Here is a 24,644-nt window from a genome sequence, read left to right as displayed (position 1 = left end):
TGGACTTCACAACTACTGTCCTACAACACTGGCAGGCCATTAACCAGGTTTTACCTTCCTTGAACAGAGTACCACAAGAGATCTGGCTGCACAATAGTAATTAGTATCTTAGGAGAATGTATTAGAACATAATTTTGGAAAAAAATATATTCTGTGTAATGGCACTGCTGCTCTTGATACAAAGATGTTTTTAAGAAGCGCAAATAAGTATGTTTGCTAGGCACAAAATGTTGAAATAAACCTTTGAATTGATCTTCTCTGAATTAATGTACAGCATAATGTATTATTATTTTACTAATTAATAACCAGCAGTACAAATTGTTTCACTTGCAGGCATAATACTATGGCAATAGGAATAGCTGTGGATATCTTGGGTTGCACAGGAAATCTAGAAGACAGAGCTGCAACATTAAACAGGATCATCCAAGTCGCAGTGGAGCTGAAGGACTCGCTGGGGGATTTGTATGCGTTTTCTGCCATTATGAAAGCACTGGAAATGCCACAGGTAAAAATCTGCTTTCACTTTATGTTCCAAAACATGGAGTTGTTTGTTGGTTCATTTTAACTAATTTACACAGTAGCAGTGTGTTTCTTCTGTGAATTACTGAAGTAAAAAAATGGATATTCCTATTTCATTTGAACAGGTCACTAGGTTAGAACAAACCTGGACCTCTTTAAGACATCATTATACTCAGACTGCCATTATGTATGAAAAACAGCTGAAGCCGTTTAGCAAAGCTTTGCATGAAGGACAAGGTGAGTGGAAGAGTGAGCAAGAATGATACTGGTTTCTGTTTATATTTTTACCTCTCCCCACTACCACTTGCAGGTGGAGGGATGTGAGGCAGCTGCTGTTTTGTAACCAAGTATCATAAATTGACTACATGACCTTATATAATGTAGATTAATGAAATAGAATGAAACAATGAAATAGAAGGAAACAGTCTGCCAGCCACACATGAGCATGTGCTTGTATGCGTGCATCCATGTAGAATGTAGCATTGTGTGAATGTAACATGTCTGCTCAACCCCACACCCACCTCTGTGGAAGATGCAGCAGAGCAGAAACTGAGAGGAATGACTCTGCAGCATCTTGCTTCAAAGACGGGACAAAAATCTCCCTCGTCCTATACAGGGAAGAAAAAGTTTTTTTCTGGCAGCTTTTGCTTTTTATAAGCTTTGCCTGTAGGATCAGAAGATGAATTCTGAAATACAAAGAATGGGTTAGTCAGATAATTCCTCTGATCACATCAACTGCTCCTGCATCAGTCTTTTTGTTTGTTTGTTTTGTTTTTTCTGCCCTAGTCTCCATAGGGGTGTAAGGGGGAGGTAATATTTCTCTGCACATTTCTGTGGCTACAAGAATCGTTAGAGAAGGAATACTTGTTGCTCCCACAGACTGTGTTGTGGCTAAGCATGTTTAAAATCTCTGTGCCACCAATATTTCAGCAGAGCCTTCTCCTGTAGCAATTACTGTTCTCCAACACTTAATTTATCCTGGCTATCTTCCTCAGGTGCATCTGAGGTGAGGTGCATCTGAGGTAGGAAAAGTGGGAGACAAACACCAGTTTCTGACTTTGAAAAGAATATTGCAATTATACCACCTTCTTCAGTTAGCACTTTTACAATGTCTGATGATATGGTATGTTACTCTGTATTCCAGAGATGATCAGTTCTCCACAGAACAACATAACAGTGCCACTCTTGATGCCTCTTGTTACCTTAATGGAGCGACAAGCTGTCATTTTTGAAGGGATGGACCTGTGGGAAAGCAGTGACCAAAGCTGTGAAATAATGCTCAAGCACTTGATCACAGCTCGACAAATAGCACAGAATGCAGAAATGTACAGCTTGACCGCAGAACGGATGCTGGAAGGTAGGGAGCACCAGCAGGAGATGCTCCTGCACGTTAACAGAATGTGTGGGTTATGTCTGAAGAATAAGATCTTAGCTTAAGTGACAATAGAAGTTACTGCAATAAATTCTCAGCTTTCATGGAAGCTGAGATGGTAGCAAATGTGCTGCGGGAAACGTAGGCTAGGGATACCATGGATACTGTTTAAAAACAGACAGCAAGTTAGTCATCACTATAGTTCTACAATAAGCAATACAGCATACATTTCTGCTAAATGTTCTCCAAGGTCTCAGGACTTAATATGCTCAATCTTTTAGCAACTGAATGTAAGTACAGGAAGGACAGAGGATAACTTATTGCCTTTTGTACAATTAAAATTCCTATTCCTATCTTTGCAAATAAATCACCACAGTAAAATTCTTTACCAGCAGACCAAGATACAACACCAAGATCTTGACTGTTTGCAGCCAGAAAGCAGCAATGTGTTAGTAATATGACTGTAATTTAAACTTGCAGTGAAAAAGTTGAGAAGGGGAAGACATGTAAGTACTTCTGCAGGCAGCAGGTATACATCAGTAATTACAGGCTATGATTATAATGACAATTATATACAGGCTATAATGACTATTCTAGACCATAACAGTTGGTCTAGGAAAGCCTATCCTAGTATTTGAATGGTACTGGAGTATGACAAAAGGAAAAGAGTTTCACCAGTCTTCTAGCTTGTTAAAAGAATTGTGGAAAAGAAACCAGTGCACTAAAGCTTATCTTAATTGGAGGGAATGCAATTTAAAAGCCATTTTTTTCGAAGTAAAAAAAACTTGCTTGATGGTGATACTGTGGGATTTTTTTTTTACTTACTAGGCTTCCAACCAGATGAAGAGATGAGTGAAATCTTCAAGACAGAATTTCAGATGAGATTGCTCTGGGGCAGCAAAGGAGCACAAGTTAATCAAAATGAAAGATATGAGAAATTCAGCCAGATTTTAACTGCACTTTCCCGAAAACTGGAACCTCCTCTGGTGAAGCAGGTGGAACAATTACATATCTAAGACTCTAAACACTATTAAGTGATATACTTGAAATAACCATAGTTTTCTTTTGGTAATTTGATACTGCACAAATTTCTTGCATTTCACAAGATGTTTAGAACTTTTAACTGCACAATGCACACTTGTTTTAAAACTACTGATTTCTAAAACAAATTATTTATTTACTGTGGCACCAAGTCATTTAATAATCTTTTTAAACAGGTAGGTTATCCCTGTAAGATAGTTTTACAGCTTTCCGTATTTCTCTAGTGTTGCAATGTTTTCATAATGTCTACAACAAGGGGCATCAGCCTCTTAATGATATTAAAATGAAGCAAATAGTGTAAATGAAGTGATAGATTAACTATGTGACACTGCAGAAAATTTCAGTTGTATAATATTCCTTAACTGAGTACAAAACACCATGTACAGAATTGTGAATTAAAGTCTATCTTTATGCAAAATTATTTGCATACTGTGGTTGAAGAAATGATCTGTGACTGCAAAAGAAGGCTTAAATTTCACATTACCTATGAAAGTAGAAAATTAGTTGTGTTTGTGATGGGACAACTTAAAAGTGTTTTTTTTTAAGACAATCTGTAGGACTTTGGCTTTTACTGGAGCCTGTACAACAGCTATGCTGCCAGGAAATGAATGATGAAATGGTGAGAACAAATAATCCAGATGATTAAAATGCTTTCCAATACGACTAAATGTGGGTGTATGTATATGGTAAACTTGCTTCATCATCTATGGATGTGAATCATTTTGATAAGCAGTACTTACATTTTTTCTTGGATGACAGCAAAAGGTAAGTTGTTAGCACTTTTCATAGATAATCAGGGTGCATGATGTTTACATAAAAATGCTTTAGCAGCAAATTCTACTTCGTCAAATACAGATTCAGTGTTCTCAGAAGTTGTACAAATATTTAGGCAAGAACTATGGTTAGTGTTGAATTTACTGTTTGTCATTATGCCTGCTTCTGGAGTGAGATGTTACAGCATTTGAAAGTACTGGAATAGTGAGTAGGCTAACCAGAAAAATGACCAATACCAAAAGGGTAGCATTCTGTTCCCACCATCTGTAATCAGTGCCAAGGTTCTAGAACCACAACAGCAGGTTACAAACTTCCTGTTTAGGCTGGGATGCTCTAAGTCTCCCTGTCAATCTTAATAGAAGAAAAAGGTTGAAACTAATTATTTAGACCATGAAAAGATTTTTTATTCCATGAAAATATTCTCAACAGAGAACACTATTTTAAAACAGAGCATTTAACATTTAAGAAATCAACATGTGCACAAAAAAAAGATGAAAAATTACTAGAAAATGTAAGATTCGTTAAGACAATTCACGTTCAAAATTTTAGAAGAAGTGATTTATAACTAGCTACGCAAGGACAGATGTCTTTTTTCCTATGCTTAATAACCCTCATAACAAGTTGCACTATCCCTCATGAAAGCAACCTGCCTCCAAAGGAAGCAAATCCTGGTTTTAGAAAAACAAACAGTAGCATGAAAAGAACATTCAGTCCTTTACCAGGAAGTGTTATTACTGACCTGCAAGGCTGTTAGCCAGGCAAACAAACCACAGGCCCTTTAGCAGAAAATACACAGATCACATTTCCAACTTCTAGCTTTAAAATAAAAAAGCACTAATTAAAACAAAACAAAAACTACATAAGTAGTTTTGTCAGTATTGAGTATTGTCACATTATTATATAAATAACCCTGTATACAAGCTCCAAAAATCTAAACTTTAGAGTTTAATAGCCCCCATAATACACTAGGTCAAGCTGTGTAATAGTGGTATACATAACAAAAGGAATAAACCTCTACACAAGTCACTCAAATTCAGTTTTACTCGTAGTACAGTTCCTAATAACACTGAAATTAAAAAGAATCCAGCACTGCTACATCCAAATATTGCTTCAGACCCCAGGAAAACAGGATGTTTTGATTATTATTTCATTTCCCCAAACAGCAGTTGGCTTGGCTGACAAGCTTTGTTTGATGCAAGTATCCCTCCCACCCCTGCCCAACATTGCTAGTCTAATTCTTATCACCCTAATAGATCAGATATGATGTAGTTATTAATAGAACCACAAATGGGAGGCAAGACAACATAAGCAATAGGGGCACTGCAGACAACTATATTTACACGTATAAACATATCCAAATTTCAATTGTTTACAAGTAAAAGTGCACATAGATCATTACAAAGTATCACTCAAATTTCAACAGGTCCATACAATGAAGCATCACCTGGAAACAGACTAGCACTGCAGTAATTAAAATGGGAACTTCATAGTCAAAAACTAAAAGGTTCCATAAAAATATTTTTTAAAATATTAAAGTCAAATTAAGAGATATGCGTCCCAATGTATAAAAGTCATGATGCACCATGTATCCTGTAATGTAGAACTCTAGAAAACACCTACCGTGGCTACCTCAGCAGCTGCAGCACTGTGGAAAGAGCTGAGACACAAAGCCCTTTGTGAGATACTGTAAGTGGTAGTGTTGGCAAACAACAGATTTAGGCACTCTAGTTTAAGGCAGCATTTGAATGGCAAGCAGTCGACTTCTGAAAACAGTCATTAGCTCGCAGTGGTGAATCTCTGGTGGTGTTCCAGGTTTTCAGTGCGCACAGTAGGTTACTGAAGTGCTGAAGATGGACTACAGGTCTAGGAGTTTCTCTTGACTGGATTGTAGGGTAGAGCTGAGATGTATTATTTCCCCAAATCAACATAAATACATTATGGTCTCTTATCAGTTATGCCAAAAACTGGAATGTAATGATGGTTGCAGTGGAAAAGTTGTGGAAAAGTTATAGCAGCATACATGGATACTGGGATAAAATTCTAGTGTTGAAGATATTTAAACAGAATGATTTGTTACAAAATAAGAAAAGCAATGATGTCAAAAAAGTGTTACACAGACATGCCCGACTGTCCTAGGCATGCAAGAGGAGGTTAAGGGCGAGCATGGAGGTGGCACAGGCAGACTGGTAACTGACATGGTTCTAAATGACTGCCAATTACATGAGTTGGAAAAAAGTATAAATGAGATGACCAAAATGTTGCACAAGCTAAAATCTAGTTTGTGCCCTTCGGACCACCTATGACAACGAAAACAAAAAATTTTAGGAGCAGTTGCCTTTTTACTCTGGTAAAGAAATGCTATTTTCCTGCACGAATTTAAGAATTTGTAATGCATCCTTAATTATGTATGGAAATGCTAAGAATGTTAGTGACTAAATGTATGTCTGCATGCATTCATGCAACTAGCTTTTCCCCTTGTTTAATGGGCCTCCCAGTCTAATACCTTCTCCCCCCACCCCCCGCCCCAAGCAGCTGCATGTAACCTCCTTCAAGATCTCGCCCATTTTCTCAGAAACCCGCTTCAGGAACCTGCAGTCCAAGAGGAAAAAGAAAAGAACAAAGTTACTGAAGGCCTTTAGAAGACAGAGAAGTGTGCTCAGATCTAACAGGCCATTCTCAGTGGCTATGCATTAGCCTTGTATTACTTCCACAAATCCACATTACAAATACAAGCTTTTAGTTTTTAGCTTAGTTTCTTTTTTTTTTTTTTTTTTTTTTTCTCTAGTAATCAAGTAGTGCAATGCAGTTTCCAAACCTCAGTGATTAACAGTGAGGGAATTAATTACTGTACATTCAAGAGCTTGATTTCAAACTAAACATTATGCAATTCAAAGACTTAGCTTACAGGCACAACTTAAGAACATAAAATCATTCCCTTTTCCGGAGCAGAGAGCTTAAAATTCAGTGAAACATCATCAACGATTACAAGTGTTGGCTTGTTTGATTTTTTGGTAGTGTTTCAGTTTTGGTGGGGTTTCTTTAGGTTTAAGGTATCTAGAGTTAAAATCATTAAGTTGTGTTCTGTACACAACATTTTACTTTACAACCACAGAAAGGGAAGGAGAAACACAGGTCAGTGGACTTTCTGTCCTTTTAATCATACTGTTTCTTCCTGAGTAGCTCTGTTGAGCTTTTAGAATCAGAAAAGATTTTCCTGTTTAAGAGGTGAAAGTTGCCAAGTATTTTCTAAGGAAGGAAATTAATAATTTTCAGTAACCAAGTTCAGTTAGTTATTAGAGGAAAAAAACCTCTGGTTTAAATATATAGTTTAAATTAAGAAATGGGAACAGTACATCTTAGAAGTCTTTAAAACTTAAATTTCAGTTTTCTATAAAACCAAACAAAGTACTGTGTAGAACAAGCAGGAATCCTGGTCTTTCTCCATTTAATAGTTGAATTGGATTTAGTTCTCTGTAGAGCAGGAACAGTGAAACAAAGTAGAAAACACTGGCCAAAACTGTAGACCAATTTAATGCTGTCATATCTGAAAAAGCTGTGGCAAACTCACATTGCAAACAACAGGCCCCTCCTCACTTCTGTTATTCTAATGCTTTCCATGAACCTGTGTGACTTACTATTTGTCCACTATTTTCCCTGCGGAATGTATACTTGTAAGCTGCCAGTTTACTGTTAGATATAGGTTACTGCACCTTTGCTGTTTTTCTCTAGCGTTACATCTATATATGACGTTGGTACATAGCCTTCCTCTCCATTTTGTCTCCGAGCTCTTGTCCACCCATCTCCTTTGTCCTCCTCAATAATGTATAAAATTTCCCCTTCTTTCATTGCTAGAGTGCCTTCGTTATGACCTGGGAAAACAAAAGGCAAAGAAGTCTTAATGTGCAGACAGAATTTCAAGTCTTTTTTCCAGACCATAGTTTACAGATTATATATAAACAGGAAGTATCAAAAAATCTGTGCAAGAGAACATATGGTCAAACAGGCTTGCAGATGAAAACCTCGTCTTATTTGTAAAGCTGAATATTTGCCAGTAGCTGTGCTAATATTTATCTTAAAACAGCAGAAAAGTACTGCATATGAATTAAGCTTGCTTATAAAATATTTCCACAGATCTTATAAGCAACTAGTTACTCATAAAACTTAATTTACTTTAAATCATTTTACTTCTCTTCTCTGTAACAAAAGAAATCCATACATTTTACTGAAGGAATTGTAGTGTATGTTGTCAACCTTACCATCAAAGGGATATATTGCCTTGCAATGTCCTATAGCTGGTAATGGATCATCATCTTCAAACTCATCATCAAATTCATTTGGATGTGCATGCTGCTGTGGTGGGCCTCGTACTTCCTGATTTGCATCATCCGTGTAACTCCCTTCAGGGCTGTAATATAATGATTGGAATGTGAGGATTCTTTGGAGTTTTTAGTTCTGAAACACCGAACATGCATCACAGAAGGGTAAGACCATATTGTTCTGGGAAGGCCTGTTAACAGTGTTTATATTTGCTCCTGGAGGTGATTTTCTGAAAATGTTTTGATCTAACAAAGGTTTTGGACTGAATTCTGCTACAAAAACACATAACTTTGACATACCTGTCTCTACAAAACACAGAAAAATGATGAGCCTTATGGAATGGAAAGAGTTCACTTTAAGAGACACTGGTTGTGTCTCTTAAATAATGAGTGGTTGTTTTCATTAGACTCAATTTTTCTGTGCTACCGTAATGATGTGAAGTGAGCTCTAGTGCTCAGAACCAGTAAGATTTTCCTCTAGAAAAATAAACTTTCAGAGGATAAGGAATAACCATCACCTTCTCTTAACTATAAGACAAATGTATTGATTCTAGCATAAGATAAGAAAGCAGTAGAGATAGAATAATGACCTCTCTCTGCCCTGTGTTACAAGGTGGTTGATATCACTGCTGTGCCGCCTGTCGCTTCTGGCTGCTACTTTACCTTCAACTTCAGAGAGCCAGGCCTGGGGGGGAAAAAAAAAGACAAATACTGGTTTCAAGACAAAAGTTGATTCTAAACCAGCAAGAACCATTTCAAAAATGCACTTAACTGCACACTGTTTAGTTGTCAGTACACAGCCACAAAGAAACTGCATTCACACATGAAATCTTGTAATTATTTCCATATGAAGTATTAATCTAATCCTCTCTGCTTAGCCTATGCTCCATACTTGAGTTAGGTAGTAAGGAAAAAAAAACTTTAATCTCCTATGAATTGCAGAATAAGTAATTAATAAATTCTTCTCAACAGTTTGCATCTTTAATAAAGTATACCCTTATTCTAGCTAGACTAACATACCTGAAAATAGCATACCCTAGGGACAACTGTATTGGGAGCTTGTTGTTAAACCAAGTAGTTTCATGACTGCAACATTTATAACCCATAAAGCAAACTACACCATTACCATTCATTTATATTTTCTGAATAATTGTTTTAGATTCTCACCTCATTCTTGTGTATTTCCATCCGAAGACGGTCCATGTTGCTCATTGTCTCAGCTAATTTTGGTTGCAGACTGCTTGGATCACCCATCTGGGGATTTTTTTCATAAACATCTTTCATCTTGATGAGGGCATCTCTAACAGTATACAAAACCCCACAATAATTATACAATTACAAACATCTGTACTGGTTCATTAAAGCTAAAATAATATTTAGGTATATGAGAGCCTGACCCATGATTAGAGTTCCTAGATCCTAAGCACAGACATGAGGAACTACAGCTCCCTTTAACACACCTAACTCTTTTTCCCATTCTGTCATCTTAATATTTTGCTTTACTTTTTCATGTCATGTTTAGCATGGAAGGAATCCAACTGTCAACTCTTCTCTATGTAGTGTCAACACTGTTGTCTGTACTGTTATACACAATTTCCTAAATATTAATTATGTTCTTTTCATAATGCACTAAGCTGCAGCTCTCTTGCTCAACAGACCTATGCAGTGATTTTTTTCTTTAACGGCATGCTTTTAGATCCAATGTTTCCTATGCAACATTAGGATTGAAATATGTATTATAGTGAAGCAGCAGGAGGAGGTGATGATAACAATCTACATAAAACAAAGCATCCACTAAAAATGCTTTGTAATAGCTTGTAATAGCATATTCTCTCCTAACGTCTGAGAGCTGTTGGCTTAAGCAGAGGACTTCAATTGAAACAGACATAGAGAGACCCATGATGAACTTCTAAAAAAAAAAAAAAAAATGCACTCACTTTTGGTCAGTTTCCTTCTGTAGTTCTCTGTTGAGTTCATCAATTCTCTGCTGCAGTTTCTTGCGCCTTTGTTCTGGAGGGAGGTGACTGAAGTCTTCTAGTGCAGGGCCCTGCAAATATGAATGCTATTAAAGAAACAGCACACACACATTGAGACAGCTGAACTGACATACCCACACATGAACAGTGGTCACTGGAAGCAGGATGGACCTTCTTAAAAACTCTCTACTTGATGCACAGCTCTTTAAAAGACCACAACAGAATGATTGCAAGCTTTTGGTGCCAGCTTGTAGTCACTCATTTAAGGTTCGTTTTGCCTTCTGCAATAGGTGTCTCAGGGTTATAATTAGTAATTTCTAGGCTTAATAATAATTAGTCTGAAAAGCTGAGCCATGAACCTCCCTGTTATATCTACTACCCTTAAATAAGATTTAGCAAAATCAGAATTAATTACTAACAGTAATTTCAGTCAGAACAAAAGTCTCAGTTGTGTATATAATAATAGTGTGTACATAATTGATTCTTTCCTAGGATTATGTTTTCTATGGCTATTTAGATGCTGTCAAAAGAAGAATACCATAATTTGGACCTTCATTACAAAACAGCATTGTAATTCCCTTTCAGAAGTTCATCAGTCTTGCTAGAGAACATATTACAAGAATCTCAATTAGACTTACAAAGTTGTGATACATTTTTACCTAGCATAAAACCAGTTGACAGAGCACAGAATTTGTATCATGAAAATTATGACTTAAATTTCTTACTGACTCGAAACTTGGTTAAATATTCTACATCACCTTTTTAATTATAAAAAAGAATGCTTCAGTGAGGAAAAAAAAAGTTACTTTTCATACACAATCCCCTCACCCCCCCCCCTTTTTTTTTTATTCTTAAAACCAATTATTGTTATAGTCTAAGCTTGTGCCAGGGTTACTTGTGTGTATGAAGAATGGAAGGACTTGTGTGTATTAAGAATGGGAAGAAATTTTTACATATCCTGTGAATATGTTGTGCCAACTCTTCCCTTTGGGTGACAGACACCTACACTACTTTTTAAGAAGGAAATACAGTACACTTATTAATAAGAGAAAGTTACATTACTTTTGTGCTAGTTGCATAAGAAAGTTATTTTTAGCCCAAGAAACCTGCTTGCCATTACAGAAACCCTCCTCAGAGGTAAACTGAACTTGACATTTCTCTTCACAAGAGGAAATTTGACAGAAACGTAACTGTCAAGATCTTAATACAAGCAGCCTTACGCTCAGATGCTAATTCCAATGTTCTAGATATGTCCCCCTCTTAAGATCTTCTTGCCCCTCAACTTCCTGGTTCTTTTTCACTTGTAAAATCATCATCTAATTACTTTTTAAGGAGGGAATACAAGACACCATAAAAGATGAATAATCAAGATATGTTGTTTCCAAAATAAAGCAAGAGCTCTTCTTTCTGGGGAAAAGTCTTTTCAGGTGCTTTTATGTGCTACCAGGAAAGAAAAAGATAATCACATCCTCTGTGTGATTGCTCCTTAAATGTTAGTTAAAACTACCTTTCCTACAGTAATAATCAGAAGAACACTTACTTATGTGAATTTTGCTGATCTACTCTGCAAAATAATAATATTAAGATGTGCTTTTAATTTATAAAAGCCTCATTTATTTCAAATACAAAAGCTTTCTAATACTCCTGAACATAAAAGATCATCTCCCCTGCAAATGTTTGGTTAAATTCAAGTGAGTGAATATTGCAGTATTCAATATTTCTCTTTTAAACAAGTTTTGTACTCTTTTTGTATAACTATTTTATGCTGCTATTTTATTTTATTTCCATTATCACCAGCTGATGAATACTGGTCAACCTTAAAATTCCAAAATCACAGAATTAGTTGCAGCTGGATCATATCTAATTATCTCACATTAAGCATGGATGAATAAGAACATGACTGTGTATGAGAGTGGAAAGTCTGGAGATGCATTTCAGCACCTGACTTAGCAGTTATGATATGGAAACACTTTCAAAAGATTACTTTCATGCTATCTTAGCAGAAGTACAGCAGACAGATCAGCACACGGGCTTACCATCTTCACCGACCACTGCACAGTTCATTTGAAAACAGAAAGAAACGGGAAATTATTCACATGCAAAGACCAGTTACAAAAATGATTAATGCCTAAAACCATATCTTCAAAATATTTTTAAAGACTAAAATTTTAAAATTATAAAAAATACATTTTACTATGAGCACAAGAACAGCAAATTACAATAATCAGAAATGCACTTCTGCTTTAAGCATTACTGATTTTAAAAATGTCACTAGGTGATAATGGGTAGTTTAACTTACAGAATTGTAATACACAAATTCATTGAACAAATTTTGAATTTTAGTGCTTCAAATAATATGCTTAAAGAACTTCTGTTGTGGGAGAAGAAACGAACACACAGCCAACAACACACAAAATAGCAGAATTCAATGATGATGAAGGACTGATCAGCCATATGCAAATATTTTGTTAATTATAGCTAACAATCCACTACCATCAATTTTACAAAGGTGATTTTTACCAAGTGTTTTACGTTATTATCAAAGCAGAACTACAATAAACAAAGACCTTTTAAGTGAATAATTTTACTTTCTGAAAACAGCGCATTTGAGTCATTGCTGCTATCCTAAAAATGTTTTACTTAGATGAAAATAAAGCCATTTAGAGAGTTACAAGTTCATCCTTAGAGGAAGCAAATAAAACAGACAGGTGTCAAAGCTTTGGCTTAACATGCCACAGCATTTGGAAGATCAATGACCTAGTACAAGCCTTTCCAGAGGAAGGCCAAGCAACTTAGAATACAGTTACCTGTGACATCATTTATGACCTTCAACAATTGTTGTGACAGTTGATTAAAGCACACACTTCAAATTTGAATTTCTAGCCATAAAGAAAATGACACTCCTTTGCAAATGTTACCATGGTAGAAACCTCAATAAAGTCCAAAGACACTGTTGTGGTTTAACCTGGCACACAGCCGTTTGCTCACCCTCCCTCTCCTCTCCTCTCCTCCCTCTTCTCTCCTAACTGAAACCAGGACAGACATAAAATGGCTATAAGAACAAACTACTTTTATGTATACCACATATCCATTTGATGTATCAAGTAGCACTGAGCAAAGACCTCTCACAAGCACTAACACTACCTGGAAATGTTAAGACTTCAAAGAAAAACAGTAAAGAATAACAGTACTAATAAACGAAAGGAGGAGCTGCACTTAAGACTTTTCAACAGCCTATTACTTTTATATAGAGTCACAACTTAAGTTACTGCGTGCTGCTTTCTCTATACAGCATGTGACAGGAAAAATCTAATGCATGAAGTACGGAATGATAACAGTTTGGTTTTGCAATTTCTAGTGCCTTGAGTGACATCTTATACAGGGCATGTAAAACAAAATAACTAGTATGCTTATTATATGGTATATGGCAACTCATGGATAAATCTCAGTAGAAGCCAAAACAAATTAAAATACCATTTGACAGTTCTTCCCGTCAGTACTACTTGGACATCATTTTCCAGGGACAAAACAGAATCATGCTAGCATCTACTTATCACTGACTCAAGATGTATTAAAAAGATAAATCTGATCTGTAACACACAATCTACTAGAATTACAGTATACATTTCAAGGCAGTTGATATATGTGTTACCTATTAAAATATTTGCAAGGTATTTCAAAATAAAACATGAAATGTTCATCTCAAAGATTTATAGAGATTAAAGTATCTGATACTGTGGGATATTTGAATTAATCCAGATTTGTATGACACTACCACTCCTTGTTAATTTTACAGAGTACTGTGTATTAAGTTCACAGTTTTACAGCATGATCAATGAATTACTAAGAATAAAAAATTAAAATACTGTTTCAGTTTCCATGGGCATTGTGTAGTTGCTAGGAGATGATCTTTTGCTTCAGTAAGAGATTCTAGAACTACTAATATTGTAAGGTATTGATTTGTGAGCCAGGTGTTGATAGATCTAGTGATAAACAAAAAAATGGTGTCATCAAAATCTCTGCTATTTCAGCAACTGTACAATCAAATTCTACATTGAGTGCTAAAGAAGGAACATTATCTTCATGACCAAAATAAATTACAACACAAGTAATTCAGAAGGAGAAAGAAGAAACTGCCCTCCATAAACACTTAGAGGAGCACAAGAATCTTCTAAAAATGGTGGTGGTAGAATGGTTATTCAAAAATATCTGGGGGCCTAAAATAAGATACCACAACATGACTTAAAGAAAATAAATGTAAAATTTGAATAAATTTTAAATATACCTAATTTTGGTTCAGAATGACAGCAAGAGAGCCTCTGAATTGCTTACTGCAATACAACATTGTTGTGCATTGATCTCCACATTACATCTGCAGTATCCAGCCTTTCTCAATGCATATGAGACAGCACGTTGATTTTGTTTTCAAATATGAGCAAATCATGAATTAAATATAATCAAATGCATCCAATTACCTCATTATGTGGATCTATATCATAGCACACACAAACTGGGCAGCCTGTGTTTCTCCAACATAACAGGAAAGCGCCAGTACATTTACACTAGAACTATAAATGTTGCTAGAAAACCACATAACAATTCCCTTTTACTGTCTTCCAGCAAAATCTGTTTGCAGATTATGCCATTATAGATCAGTAAATGAACTGATTAATCTCAGAAAGCAGCATTTGGTAGTAATTTTTCAATAACTTTACCTAAACAGACCTAGGATGACGAAAAACAATCAATCATAAAATGCGTTAAAATATTTCACTATTTCAAAATCTGCAAGCACCATGTGCTGTAGCCTTTGATATACAAAAGATAAACAAAACTTCTCTTAGTTCAGTCTTGTCAACAGTTACTATTATTTCAATTAAAAGTCAGCAATAAGATGTGATCTGTCAGATTTTTCTAGTGACTATATATATACCCAATGATAAATTACTGCAAAAATATGTTCCATGATGGCAGGAAAACATTTGTGAATGTGAACAACAATGAAAAAAGGTATCAAAACACATGCTGAGCACCCTCTTTATAAAACCTTTATTTTAGGCACCGGTATTTGGAAATGCTGTAAAGGGTATTTCTGTTTTAATTTTAATATGTTGGTAAGGTCTATGTAATATGAAAAGAAGTATTCTGAAAGTGACGTTGTAGCTGAAGTGTTACTTTAAACAGAGTAAGCCTTATAATGAGGGTGAAGAGCATTAGAAAAGCCACATCACAAACACACTGCTCATAGCCCATCATGCATTTCAACTTGTTATCCAACTTACCCCTCTTTTGAGGCTTCTGAAAGAAGGAATTCTGGGCTTCCCTGTTTTTATGTCACTCATGCAATAATGCACTGGTTCAATGGAGAATATGGGATACTGGGACCCATTAGGAGTACTGGATGTGTATAAACTAGTAGGGGTTAGGGGTGGGGACTGTGGCTAATGTGGAAATAAAGAAAGCAATAAATAAGCCAAATGTTCAAAGTGATTTTAAAATGAAAAGTCTGTCTTATAAAATTTCCATCCAACACAGAAACACCTTGTAACGTTCCACAGACACATTTACACTACAACTGCATTGCTTTTAAAAGGTTTCTGTCATGAATCTTCATGACAACTTCAGAGTTAGAGGTTGGTTCAGAGAATGAAGGAATATTCAAGAAAGCTTTAGACTCAACTTCCACAAGATCCAAAAAATATTCTGAAGTTGTTTATATCCTCTCTTAGAACAGTTAATTCTTCTTTTCCCTTACAAATGATTTAAATGAACCTTAGTTAGAGTCATTCTGGAAGCTTGTGCATTCCTGCTCACGTGTTGATTCACCTTACCAGGTGAACAGTAAGGTGAATCAATACATTTTGATTCACCTTACCAGGTAAGCTATGTAAATAGAAATACTACGTGTATCTATGGAGAATGACTAAAAAATAAGTATACTCAATCTCTGTAGTCAAATTGGACTTAAATAATGGCTGAATGGCATTCCTAATCAACATAATCCCTAGAGCTTTCTCTGATTTCTTCCCCCCCTTTTAAAAAATTGCTTCTCTCACTTTTTCTCTTATACCCCTGCTGCTTTTGCCCATTTCAATTTTTCTGTTTCCTCTGCTGCACAATTAATACCCTTTCCAAAAGGCTTTTCTATCTGGTAACATCAAAAATAGGTAAATGTACATCTGGAAGCCAAGACCAGACATAATTCCAGTTAAATGAAGGCCCAAATGCTACCACAAATACCCCATTTACAGTAAATAAGCGTTTGTGTGTGTGTGTGTGTGTGTGGGGGGGGGGGGGGGGGGGGGGGGGTGTCCTTATATTAGCTAATAAAAGAATGTATTTCTTAAATTTTCAGTAATATTTACAATTGTATTTTTCTGTTACAATACAGATTTTAATATTTTATATATCTATATATATTTTGATATTTTGCTCCCAACTGCTGCTTTTTTGAAGTGTATCCATCCATCCCTCCCCAGAAAAGTAGGAGAAAAAAACAGACATAATCTTCCATTTCCTCTAGGTATTTCAGGAAGAGGTGCACGTAGTACATATACGTATATGTACTTCTGTGATTCCATATAGGAAACAGTAGGGGTGAGTCTCTGAATGCTATGTACCAAAAAAAAAAAAAAGTAGGAAAAAAAAATACTGTCAGCTTTCTTCATCTATCATCATGCAAAGGAATTTCTTTTAACTGCAGTAAAAGCCAACATTCAGACTGTAAACCAATTTAGATTTTCACTGCTTCACTGTCCACAGCAGGAGGAGGGGGATTGCACAAAATTCTTGGGAAAATGGCTTATTACCAAACTACTAGTCATGATCTCAGAACAGGTTAAATCCCACCCATCTCTGCAGCCAAACGCAATAAATATACTAATGCACTGAAATGATAAGCTACTATTAAACATTAATTATGCTGCATGAGAAGTAAATAATCGATTTTCATTTCAACACAGCTGCAGTTATGTAACAAACAGTGAGAAGGAGATGTAGAGATCTGCTTGCTTGGAACAATATCAATTGGTTAAAAAAAATCCTACCACTAATGAGCTGTAAGAATAGTTTTCTATAATAAGTGGCAAATACTGGTTTGGAGTGTTAAAATAACCTCACTGAAATGTGAGGGAATCATTAAAATGACTTTCTGATATGTTCTAATACTAACTAAAATCCTAGCGTAAAATTTAAACATGTACCTGCATTTATATAGCTAGTTCATGCTTGTATTGAAAACCTTTTTTGTCGATCCATGAAGGCACCTAGCACAGAAAGCATCAATTGAAAGGAGCAATTCCTCTGCTTTCAATTTTTTTCCATCAAGCTTAGGAATATTTTTTACTTATTTCTTAGTAATATTCCTTCTGGGATATTTACGTGTATGGAGCTTCAACAGTATGTCTTATCAGTAAGGTATTGTAAGTTTCAATTTCTTCAGGCAAACTTAAATGTTTTCAAAGCTAGCAAGTTTAATAAAAATCTATATAATATTCCTCTATAAAAGCACATATAAAACACGACAGTTAAAAGCAGGTTGCTTGTTGTAATATTAAAGAGATCTGAAGTCTGCCCGCTTTCAAACCATACCTCTCCCTCGCAACCTTTTTTGTTTATTTTGACATTCAAAATCAACAACTCTTCTACGCAATTGGAAAAAGTATTTATGGCCATTTAAAAATTACAGAAATTGGAAGCTACTTTTATTTACACTATTTAAACCCATGCAGAATATCAAATACCTAATAAAAAACATTCCAGGACACAAATGACTAGAAGAAAAATTGCAAAGCTTTCCCCATTTTTAATGTGATAAATATCCAACCTTACCCAAACCTTCAGATCTCTTTGTACATCTTCAAAAGGACAGTGGAGGGCAAGGGGAAAGTTATAGTAAAATAAATAATTGCTGCTTCCATGAATCTTTACATTTTAATTTTCCAAATAGTAATTTCAAAATTGTTACCTTTGGCTTCTTTCCAAACAGCCACAGCTTTCCTTTAGCCTTGCCCACTGTAGTTTTTGAATCAATTCTCATTCCTTCCTGCTTTGGTGTACTGATGGTTCCATCAGAGATAGTTCTGTAAATATTCTGACTGTAATCTTCAAATGGAAAATCTCCAGGAGGTTCAAAACCAGATTTGAAGCAGTCTATCACTATCTGGGAGTCCTAAACATGGGATATTAATGAGTTTAAAAAGAAAAACAAGCAAAGCCATCAAGAGAGAAGGAGAGGGAAACATGGAGACAGATTTTCTCTTTAAGCACGAAGATGGCACAGGTGGGAAACAGAGAACACAAAATGCCTGCTTGTAGATAGATCAATGTAAGACAGCATATATTCTTTTTTCTCGGTAGTGTTACTAACAGTGCAAATCAAAGTAAACCCTGCTATTCAGAACCCAGCAAATAGTCCCCTCTGGTTCTCACAGATTTAAAACAGAACATGGTTTAGGCCTGAGCTACTATTCCACCGTCTAATCCTTCAACATTAGCACTGAAATTAAGGTAACAATCATAAACTAGATACAGTAAGATCTAACGGGGTGTTAACTGAACACTCTTTTGTATGATTTCATGCATACCAGAGAAGATACCAACCATGCTGGTATTCTGGGATGTTTCGTGATACCCAATGCTATGTGTCCAAAATCATACACAACATGGTTAAAGATCTTCAGATCAAAGGAAAGAAATAAAACATGAAGAAAACAGACACCAGCAATGGTTGAAGCTACCATTTAGACTAAACAGTGATGTCACTCTCCACAGCATCTGTATCAGTTCCTTTACTCATGTGCATTTAATAAGAAGCTCAATTCTACTTACCCTATGTTCATCAACTGATTTTGCTGCAAGGATCATCCCTTCTAAGCATTTAGAGATTATCGGAATAACCTTGCGCTCAGAGTCAGCAAAGCCCCTGTAACATTCACTGAGTTTGATGGTCCGTCTTTCATCCATTTCTTGAAGTTGCTGCAAGCACAAAGAAGGATTATTTTATTGAAGTTTTTATTTATGGATTTTTTCCTGATCCTGATGTATGCAGTTACTGTGGTCACCACAGTGTAGTACAGAATTTCTGTGCTTTCCCAGTGTTTTTTATTTCCCTTACAAAACAGAAGCTAATTAAGTCATTTCAGACATAGACTTAAGATGCACAGAACAGTGATTACAATGAGACAATACTCATTTATTAAATGGTGTGAAGGACTGGACTCTATTCTTTTTTAAAGCCTATGTATAATGCCTACAACCACCTACTTGTTAAAAATATTTGTTTCATGCAAAAATGGAAACTATAATGAAAAAATTCTACTAGTTTCTACATCTCCTCACTCTCTCCTTCCACTTCAAAATAATTTCTCTGGTGATAGGTATATCCACCTGAAATCTCATCTTCTTTAACTTTGCTTTTACTTTTATCTTCTCCAATTAATACCTCGTATAATGTATAGCCAACACTCTCAAGGAAGTAATAAAAAAAATGTAGTCCCAAGAAAAAATAGGACTAGGACTTCATGTTTTTACTGGAGATTTCAGAAAACATACATCTCACAATGATAATGGACTTTAACCCTGGAAATACAGCAATAAACAAAAACTCTTATCCAAGATACAAGGTCAACCAAGCTGTTTCTCCCAGGACTTGACTGCAATAACTCCCTCAGTTTGGTAATAACAGATCTGCTGAAGTGCTGCTTACCAGTTAAAATAGTAACAAATTCTTTAATCAGCTGAGAAAATATGAAGCATTCTTAAATTGATACATCTTCAAATGAAGTCAGCGTTTTCACTTTCCTTTCATTTCCTAATTCCACATCTCAGAATCAGTTTTGACAGCCACATGGCTGAACATACAGACCACTAGGTGTCTGAATGCTCCCTCAGCTGATGGCCCCCAACTATTTTACTTTAAACTAATGTTGGAAAGCCTCTATTTTTGAAAGCATCAAACAAAATTTAATAGTTATACAAAGCACCTAGAAATAGTCCTTTTCCAGATTCAAAGTACTGATTTAATTTAACTTTTTACTTTTTTGTTATTTTAGAGAGTTTTATGGATTGCTACTAATACTGATAAAGCAATGACCGCTTGGGAGAGGAGGGAGCAATTCCGCCTCCAAATCTACCCAGTATATACCTGATATATGAGATGGACTAAACCACAAAGTCACTAATAGCTGTGTGCTTTTCTACAACTCTACTGAGATCAATGAATTAAAAAAAAAAAAAAAAAAAGAGAGAACTAGTTATCAAACCCTACTAAAATGATTGTTTTAAACATTTGCTTTCATGTTGCAAATTTTTATTTTACTGTACCTTTCAGTAATATTTCACATCTCTAAAATATAAAACTTTAATAAAAAAAACTCAAGAGTATTTCCATTGCAAGTCTAAGCATAATTACTGAAAGCAGCAAGTCTTGTGATAAAATGCAGACTGTATCAGATTATGTTAATTTCCTCATAAAATGATCTACTATAACACTAAAAAAAAAAAAAAGAGAGAGAGAGACATATAAAAGCTAATTCCCCCTTTAAAGAACACCAGTCATACTTTCTTACTTTTTACCTTATAAATCTGAGGAATGACAATGTAGTAATGTTTGTGTTGTTCCCCATTAAAATTCTGTAGTTGTGCAGCATATTCATTTTTGTTTTCATCAGCCATGTGTGTGCGCAGGTTTAACTGTTGCTTAGCCTAGTAGGAAAGTGTTATCAATTCAAAATTGTCTTGTGCTTTTCAATGATATTTAGCATTATTATATGATAGCATTATAGCATTATTATAATTTACCTTACCACCAACTATGTAAAAACACTAATCAAAATCATCACTGAAATTTATGCCCTTATAATTGAAATAGAAAGAATGCGACCCTTAGTTTATACTGACAACTTACATCTAGTTACATATAGAGAAAGCAACGGTCATTTTAGCCACACTGCTTAAACACATATCCAAAAACATAGAAGTGAAAAGGAAGAAAATAACTGACTCAGCATCATCTTGAGAATAATGAAGCATACTCTCTCTGCACTCTTTCATTTTACTGTACCTTTGATTTTGCATGCAATAGGAAAACATATTTTGTACATAATTTTATACAAAAAATGTTGTGCAAATACTGATGATAATCATACAAAAAAATTATGCTTATAGAAAAGGGAGAGTAAAAACAAAAACAAAACACACAACAACAAAACACATTAAAAAAAACACGGCACTGCTCTTACCTTTTCAACATCAGCCTTTGTCGCGTTAGTGTCATTGTCCAGTCTTTCATAGCTTTGCTGCGCCTTCTCTGCCTCTCTGCATTCTCTCTCAAATTTCTTTTTGCTCTAAAAAAACGACAAACTTACTCCTCCTACAGCCACTATCCCATTTTGGTTTTGTATAGCAACTTTGAATTCTAAATATCAAAGCTTCCTTTAAAAGAAGACCTTAAACTCTCTAAGTACTTTTATTTAAGTAAACACACTGTTCTCATAGGAGCATGTAACAAGTATCAAATATATTCAACTGTCTTTTATATACAAACTGTTTCCTTTAAGTAGCAACTGGAAAGCAACTGTAATTACGCTATAAAATATCAGAAAACCAAAATACAAGATAACCTATTACAAACAACATCAGCAAATTAGAAAACAGATAAGTTCACTGTTTAGCCTGACTTCAATAACCTAAATGAAAGTTGGAGGGTAGGCAAAAAAATCAAATCCTGAATTATATTTGTAAAATTTAAAGTTAACATCTTAAACACTCAATTTAATTCAATAAATTCAACTAAATTATTCTGAAGGTAAACAGAAGGATTTATCTCTATTATGAGATCTTAGCATATTCATCCATTATCATCAGTATTCATATCAACTGGCGTAGCTGTAAGTAGCATAGACAACAGTACTCGATATACCTGATGTTAAATAAATCTGTCTGTTGTCCAGATAGCTGCTGGAGGAAAAACTTCTGCAGCTCAAGATGTTAGTATCTCTAGAGTCAAACAGGCAATAGAGATTGTGTGAGCACTGCACTCCTGCTTCATAGCAGAGTCAGGCAACTGAGGTTAATGTGCCCCTTTAAAGGCTGTATGAATTTCAGTCACCTTGCACTCAAGTAAATACCATGCACAGAACACAACTGATTGACTGAACTGAACTCTGGGAATTATCTGGATGAAAGATATCTTCAAGTATCTTTTTTTTAAAGTATTATTCAGCATCTTCACACCTGCTTCTATTCTGATCATCTGACCATGAATTAAACCTCTCTGACATGACACTGACCCAAGACATTGCTTATCTGAGTCCACAACAACAAAACAGAAATTCACTTTTCCAGTTTTGCTTCACAATAATCTGGATCAAAGACAATAAATTTCAAAGACATAGAAACAGCAGAATATCAGAATGCATCGTGAACATACCTGTTTTATATTTTCTAATCATTAAAACCACTGCCTATAAACTGTTCTAGAGAAATTTCCTTTCTGCATTTCTCTGTGGAAATGTCATTCTAAATCCTGAAAGGATCATGGCTTACAGTGGTATTCTTGAAGAGACCTCATATAACAAGCCCTCAAGTGCAAGTCAAATACTTAAGATTTCATCTTCATGGAAATAAATTGTCACTACTGAACAGGAGCCCACTGAGAAGCAACGAATGAAGTCTGTACCCATTTTAAAACCTAATTTCTTTACGCTGAATAAATACTAAGTCTCCACATACACACACTAAATGGCTGTTTGCAAAAGAATTTTTTAAGCAGTGAACTACAAACACTTTGGAATGTATTTTGGGCGTTACTAAGTCTGATTTGGCCATTCAATAAAATAACTAAATGTTAAAGTCTAAACAAGGGAGCTGACATCAGTTCCATTTACAAATTGCGTATTATTAATGTGATAGACCCCCCCCCCAACTCACATTATCCATCTGTTTCCAGCACATGTCCAGATATTGTTGAGCCTTTCGCCCTTCCTGAAGATGCTAAAAACACCAGAAATAAGTTTGATTTACATATATATATATATTCTTTTTTATTACTATTACCATTATCTAGTTTGTGCTCTAGTTGATGCACTACGATACACATCTCCAGTAGCTACCAGTATTCTTTGGAAGACATTATTATTAATGATGCAAGAACAGTACCACATATGAAATTTACTTTGGCAAAAAAGCTACCAGTAAGCACTGTCTCCCAAGATATCAATTCTCAGGTTTTAATAACTGTAGTAAACCAGTACATAGAAATACATGAATAACTTTAATTATGTGTATTACAAAACATATTTATTGCTGAGTTCATGAAATTGGGTAAATAAAGTATTCAAAGACATCCATTTTGATATCCTATTATAAAATCAAAATATAGAAATTACCATTTTTCTCTCAGTTTTTAGATCATGAGAGTATCTCATCAATTCTCCATAGACTCTGTGTCCCATTTCTTCTGCAACTACTTCACGTTGTCCTGCATAGTCATTCAGCTCATTAAGGATGTTAAAAAAGGCAATACATGAAGTAAACCTGACAGAAAGCACATACACACAAATAGACATATGCAAAAAGTGAGATAGCGCTTGGTTTTATAATCATTTCCTTTAACACAGTCTTTGCTCCTGATTAAATTGAAGAAAAAATCAGATGCATTTTACAAGAAACCTTATTTTAATGATGATTGAATTACAACAGAAATGAAAATCGGGAAAGCCTGCATTGAGCCTAGCACGTACTATATGTTGCAATGTCTCTTCAAATACATTTTATAAGAACATGGATTTTTGTGGATGGAAAAGAAAGAAAAAGAATACTACCTGGAAAGCCCTGTAGTATAGTGGTATCTCCTAAGCTGCCAACTGAGAGGCCTGAGCTTGGGAACAGATATATACGTCCCTAGGCCTGGAGGCTGAACTTGTTGCAGAGATGATGTGCTTGGTAGTCTTGAGGTTGGAACATGCCAATCATACCACTCAAATGCATCCCGATGGATGATCTACAGAACAAGTTTGCTATGAGCTCTGGAGACAGCTGCCTGTTTGCCTGCCCACCTCCTGGCTGGAAGTAAGGTGCCACTATGGCTGGCACTGAAAAGGGGGGAAGAGGAGGGGCAAAGGGTAGAAAGTGTGTGTGGAAGGGAAGAAAGAAAGAAAAAAAAACAGGCACCACATTAAAATATACGTCTTTCTCTCTTTAACTGTGGAATACTGCCATCTCCACAGGCTTGGCTTTGTGGAATTTATACGCCATCCTAGAACTAGAAATCCCGTTCCCTGTGGCCCAGGATCTTTAAATAGAGTCAAAAAAGCTAGAGGAAATCCTAGCATAGATTCCCAGGCACTCTGCGCACAGCATGTGCTCTGGTCACAACCTGAAACTTAGCCCACATTCTTTCATTCATAAGTATTTATCCCTAAAGGAAAAAAGTATTGTGTTTTTCTAAATTAAAAAATGGTAATGGATATGGACAGCAAAACAAGCACCTCTCTTTGTTTAACTGTAGAGGAGCAATTTATGCTAAACAACTTTATAATTATTTATCATACAAGCTTATTTTGTCTCTGGAGTCAAAGCAAGTCAGCAGCTTAAGAGGCCTAAGCTCTCCTTGCCAAAAATAAGAGTTTTGTTTATTCTCAAGTC

At 35.5% G+C, this 24,644-nt stretch overlaps 2 protein-coding genes across 8 annotated transcripts in view; one reads left to right on the top strand and one right to left on the bottom strand.

Annotated features, from left to right (window-relative positions):
- The window catches only part of BCAR3 (BCAR3 adaptor protein, NSP family member), a 99,804-nt gene extending 95,986 nt beyond the window's left edge, over positions 1–3,818 (top strand). For all 5 annotated transcript variants that reach the window (XM_082766249.1, XM_082766251.1, XM_082766250.1 and 2 more), the window contains 4 exons: positions 334–505; positions 645–756; positions 1,664–1,876; positions 2,720–3,818. In XM_082766249.1, the coding sequence (XP_082622375.1) occupies positions 334–505; positions 645–756; positions 1,664–1,876; positions 2,720–2,907 (685 nt within the window). In that variant the 3' untranslated portion in view covers positions 2,908–3,818. The remainder of the gene's footprint in view (positions 1–333; positions 506–644; positions 757–1,663; positions 1,877–2,719) is intronic.
- A 253-nt stretch (positions 3,819–4,071) lies between these two features.
- Positions 4,072–24,644, bottom strand: part of FNBP1L (formin binding protein 1 like) — a 52,023-nt gene continuing 31,450 nt past the window's right edge. The window contains exons 4-16 of one of the 3 annotated variants that reach the window (XM_082766257.1): positions 23,387–23,534; positions 22,929–22,991; positions 21,239–21,343; positions 20,574–20,702; positions 18,828–18,974; positions 17,965–18,168; positions 15,281–15,439; positions 12,035–12,049; positions 9,960–10,069; positions 9,190–9,322; positions 8,613–8,707; positions 7,963–8,111; positions 6,459–7,575 (exon numbers count right to left, since the gene is read on the bottom strand). In XM_082766257.1, the coding sequence (XP_082622383.1) occupies positions 7,397–7,575; positions 7,963–8,111; positions 8,613–8,707; positions 9,190–9,322; positions 9,960–10,069; positions 12,035–12,049; positions 15,281–15,439; positions 17,965–18,168; positions 18,828–18,974; positions 20,574–20,702; positions 21,239–21,343; positions 22,929–22,991; positions 23,387–23,534 (1,636 nt within the window). In that variant the 3' untranslated portion in view covers positions 6,459–7,396. Of the gene's footprint in view, positions 6,296–6,458; positions 7,576–7,962; positions 8,112–8,612; positions 8,708–9,189; positions 9,323–9,959; positions 10,070–12,034; positions 12,050–15,280; positions 15,440–17,964; positions 18,169–18,827; positions 18,975–20,573; positions 20,703–21,238; positions 21,344–22,928; positions 22,992–23,386; positions 23,535–24,644 lie in introns of those variants that run through there. The other 2 variants (XM_082766256.1, XM_082766255.1) reach the window with 2 other exon arrangements.

This window comes from Aythya marila (genome assembly GCF_965140915.1).
Source record: "Aythya marila genome assembly, chromosome: 8".
Taxonomy (NCBI): Eukaryota; Metazoa; Chordata; class Aves; order Anseriformes; family Anatidae; genus Aythya; species Aythya marila.
Note: the sequence above shows the minus strand (reverse complement) of the source record. Positions and strands in the feature narration are given on the sequence as shown.